General features: G+C 55.1%; 1 protein-coding gene across 3 annotated transcripts; it reads right to left on the reverse strand.

Moving 5' to 3' along the window:
- Positions 1 to 243: 243 nt before the first annotated feature.
- On the reverse strand, positions 244 to 3430 carry Cryaa (crystallin alpha A). Of its 3 annotated transcripts, none has more exons than XM_021149276.2 (4): positions 3242 to 3430; positions 2931 to 2999; positions 1770 to 1892; positions 244 to 453 (listed from the first exon to the last, which is right to left on the reverse strand). In XM_021149276.2, exons 1-4 carry the CDS (start codon positions 3428 to 3430, stop codon positions 244 to 246), a joined length of 591 nt encoding a protein of 196 aa, XP_021004935.1. The 3 variants fall into 3 exon arrangements, with proteins under 3 accessions (XP_021004935.1, XP_021004934.1, XP_021004936.1); XM_021149275.2 differs by having other exon boundaries at positions 2913 to 2999; XM_021149277.2 differs by lacking the exon at positions 2931 to 2999.
- Between the last annotated feature and the right edge of the window lie 374 nt (positions 3431 to 3804).

Genomic DNA, 3804 nt, shown 5'->3' on the forward strand with positions numbered 1-3804 from the left:
TCCCTCTGACCAGCTGGTGTTGAGGCTGGGTCACCCTGAACCTGCGGCAATCTCAGGCTAAGAGCCCAAGCTCTCTAAGCCACTCTCTCAGACCCTCAGCCCTCTGAGAAAGTGGGAAGGAAACAGAGAAAGAAAGGAAGGCAGGAAGGCCGGAAGGCAGGAAGGCAGGAAGGCAGACTCTTTGCTGTGATCCCTGGGCTGGATGGACCAGGGGCCTCAGGGGACAACCAAGGTGAGGCCAGCTCAGGACGAGGGCGCAGAGCTGGGTTTCTCCTCCCGTGACACAGGAATGGCCCTCTCGCTGTGGCCAGCATCCAAGCCGGACTGGACCTTGGGGCCAGAGAAGGTCAGCATGCCATCCGCAGACAGGGAGCAGGAGAGGGCGGACTGGTCCACATTGGAAGGCAGACGGTAGCGACGGTGAAATTCACGGGAAATGTAGCCATGGTCATCCTGAGGGCCACCAGGGAGAGGCATGGTCAGAGGTGATGGGCAGCAGTGGCCACCATCCCACACTGGACCATACAAGGTGGCCAGGGTGCAGATGATCTCACCAGGCTAGGCTCTAGGACCAGTGTATCAGTCTTAGCTACCTTCTCCAGGAGAGTTACAAAGTTACAAAGTTACAAAGTTACAAAGCCCAGCTCCTTAAACCCTGGGCTTAGCCTGGGCTGAGAGGTCCGGACCTCTAGGAAGTTCCACCACAGAGGGTGGGTCTGCTCAGGGCTCAGGGTGTGGAACTGGCTTTTGTAGACTCTATCCTATCTCCGGTTCTGCATGCCACCCAGCTTCCTCATCCCTTGGATCCACAGGGGCTGTCCAGGACCTGACTATCAGCAGCCCCACCCAACAGAAAGCTTCAGTCACACATAAAACTCACTTCCTCTAGAATTCTGGGCCCCTGGACTCAGTTCCCTGGATCCAACTTCCTCCCTCTTAAGGAACAAAGGTCAAGGGGTAGAAGGTGTATCCCCCAGTCTGACCTAGGTCAAGGAAGCCTTGTCCTGGCTTCAGCCACATAAAGAGTGTGGTTCATGCAACACCCCTCCAAACATTGATGGAAAAGCCCAGCCAAGAGAGACTCATACTGGAACTGAGCACCTCGCTCCTGGTCCCCTCTCTGCTATCTGCTGTGTGCATGGCACACCTAGCCAACCTCACTGAGCCTCCTGCATACCCCCAGCTCTGTCAGGAGACACTATTTCCAGCCAGATCCAGTGCCTGGGGGGCTCCCTCAACCCAAAGACCTGAGGGTTGGTTCTTCACATGATCAGGAGCCATGGAGCAGGGTGGGTGACCACTGGAAAGGAGCGCCTGCCCCTCCTGGCCAGGGACCTCCTAAACACCCCAGGACTGTCACCCACTAACAGAAATACCACAAGGGCTGCTCAACATCTGGTGCATGTAAAGTCAGCTCTTCTGTGGCCTCCCCAGCCAGGTTGCTTGTGAAAAATATGGCTTGCCAGAGTTGGGGGGCGGGGGGGGCAGAATCTGCAGCTCTTTGTTTCCCTGTGATCATTTCTAATCCCCTGTCACCCAGAAGATCCAAGGGGACAGCTAGAGTTGTACTTCATACAAGGATCCTCATCCCACTTAATCCTGCTGCCTGGCCCTGCTAGGGCTGAGGACAGTGGCCTACATGGTCCTGGGAGGGGCCAGCACAGGAGGATGTGGCCCCTCCCAGGCAGAACAGCCTCACATGCTCTCTCTGGGGGAGAGGGGCGTTGGAGCACAGGACCCACACAGATGGGGATGCTGCCCAAACTCACCTGCCTCTCGTTGTGTTTGCCGTGAATCTCCACAAAATCCTCCAGCACCTTCACGGTGAGGTCCTCAGGAGAGAAGTGCTTCACGTCCAAGAAGATGACAAACTTGTCCCGGTCAGATCGGACCTGAAACCCAAACCCATGTTTGGAGCTCCCCAAAGGACCACCAGCTCCAGGGACAACGGATGGGGGAACAGCTGTATGGTCCCTGATGGGCTGGATCACACCAGACAAGGAAGAGCTCAGCCATCAGAACCAACCGTCACTCCTCTGCTTCCTCAAGCCAAGAAAGCTGGTGTGTCCTGGGGCTGGGACTGTCACCTGGCCCCGCAGGTAAGATCCCCATTGACCTCCAGACCCAAGGACTGGGCAGTGCCGATTCATTGCTGGGTGTACTGGGTCAGACGACTGATTATAGATTAAGCTAATTGGTTATAGATTAGAGGGTTGGGTAGAGTAGAATGGTTGATTGGTCAGTGAGTGCCTTGGCTGATTAGAGTCCCGGTTATGGCTTATGACTTAGCATAAGCTGCCTGGTCGTCAGCAGATGGCTAGTTACAGGTTGGCCGGTTGCTTGGTTATGGTCTAGTGGCTGGTTATGAGTTGGATGGCTCTTAACAGATTAAGCAGCTGTTTGATTAAAGCTGGTTGGTTATGGTTGATTATGGGTGGCGGGTTCATTAAGGATCATTTGCCTGGCTAATTGGGAACTGGCTAGCTGGTGGGACTAAAGTCTGTGGTGTATCCATAGCTCCAGGAGCCTACCTCACCTGTCCATATTACCAACAGTTCCACAGTACTACTAGCTGCTAACACAAAGCCTTTCCCACTCCTCTCTTCCTGCCCTGGCTAGAGCCTGCATTTGGGCAATTTGCTTCCTAGAGTTGCAGCTGAATCCGCTCTGGGAGCCTTCTTTTGAAGCAAAAGGAGACAGCTCTTCTAGAACTGTGGCTCACTTGGGTAGGGAGGGATGTGGCCTTTCTTCAGTCATCGGGGAAGCTAGAAAGGAGCCCCATCTGCAGCTTTGCCAGCTACAGAAGGTTCCTGCCCTGCTGTAAGAAAGCCCGTCCTCTCTGGGCTTCAGGACATCCCAACCCCCACACCAAGAACAGAAAGTCCAGGGAGTGGCCGGTCAAGCACGCTTGCCTTTGCCATGTAACTTGCCTTGATGGGGTTGTTCTTGGGGTTTCCAGCATGTGGTTGGTGCATTACAAACCACATATGGGTCATGAGCTGATGGGAGGAAAAGACAGCAGTCGGGCTCGGGCTGGTTGGTCTCCTCCTCCGACCCCAATCCCGGTGATATGGGTGGCTTCAGCATAGGCATGTGGGTGCACACCCAACCCTTCAGGGTACGAGGCTAGGACATTGCTTGAGGAGAGCACAGGGTCATAGTGCCCCTTGAGGATCCCTAGCTGTCCTCTAGACAAGACCCCTCTGAGCAGATAGGAGGAACCAGTGTGGTTGCATCTTACCTCAGAGATGCCCGAGTCCAGCACAGTGCGGAAGAGAGACTGGCGGTAGTAGGGGCTGATGGTGGAAGACAGGAAGGGCAGCAGGTCGTACTCAAAAAGGCCCTCGCCGAAGAACTGGTCGAACAGTCGGCTGGGGTAGAAGGGCCCCAGGGCACGCTTGAACCAAGGATGCTGAATGGTGACGTCCATCTTCTATTTGGTGATGCAGGGACCGAAGGCTGGCAGTGAGTCAGACAGGAGCCTCTGGGCAGTGCAGTGGTGAGCTAGCGTTCCAGCCCTCCCTATATATGCCTGCACAGAATGGAGGAATTAAGGGATTTCCCAAAATGTCTATGCTCAGCTCGGGAGAGAGGCTGCACCGTCAGCAGCTGGAATGCTTACCGGCCTGCCCAGTCCCAGCAACACACGCTGAGCAGCAGAGGTTCTCAGACCAGATGTCTCCAAGAAGGTCTGTGGAGAGCCTTATCCTTTGGGCCAAGGGACATCACTGTTTCTTCCCACATTGTACTGAGGCATCCTCCTGGCCTCCTTTGGAGGAAGAATTCAGAGCCCTGTTTCACAGG

Source organism: Mus caroli, unplaced genomic scaffold (assembly GCF_978045245.1).
Source record: "Mus caroli unplaced genomic scaffold, Mus_caroli_1 scaffold_18, whole genome shotgun sequence".
Taxonomy (NCBI): domain Eukaryota; kingdom Metazoa; phylum Chordata; class Mammalia; order Rodentia; family Muridae; genus Mus; species Mus caroli.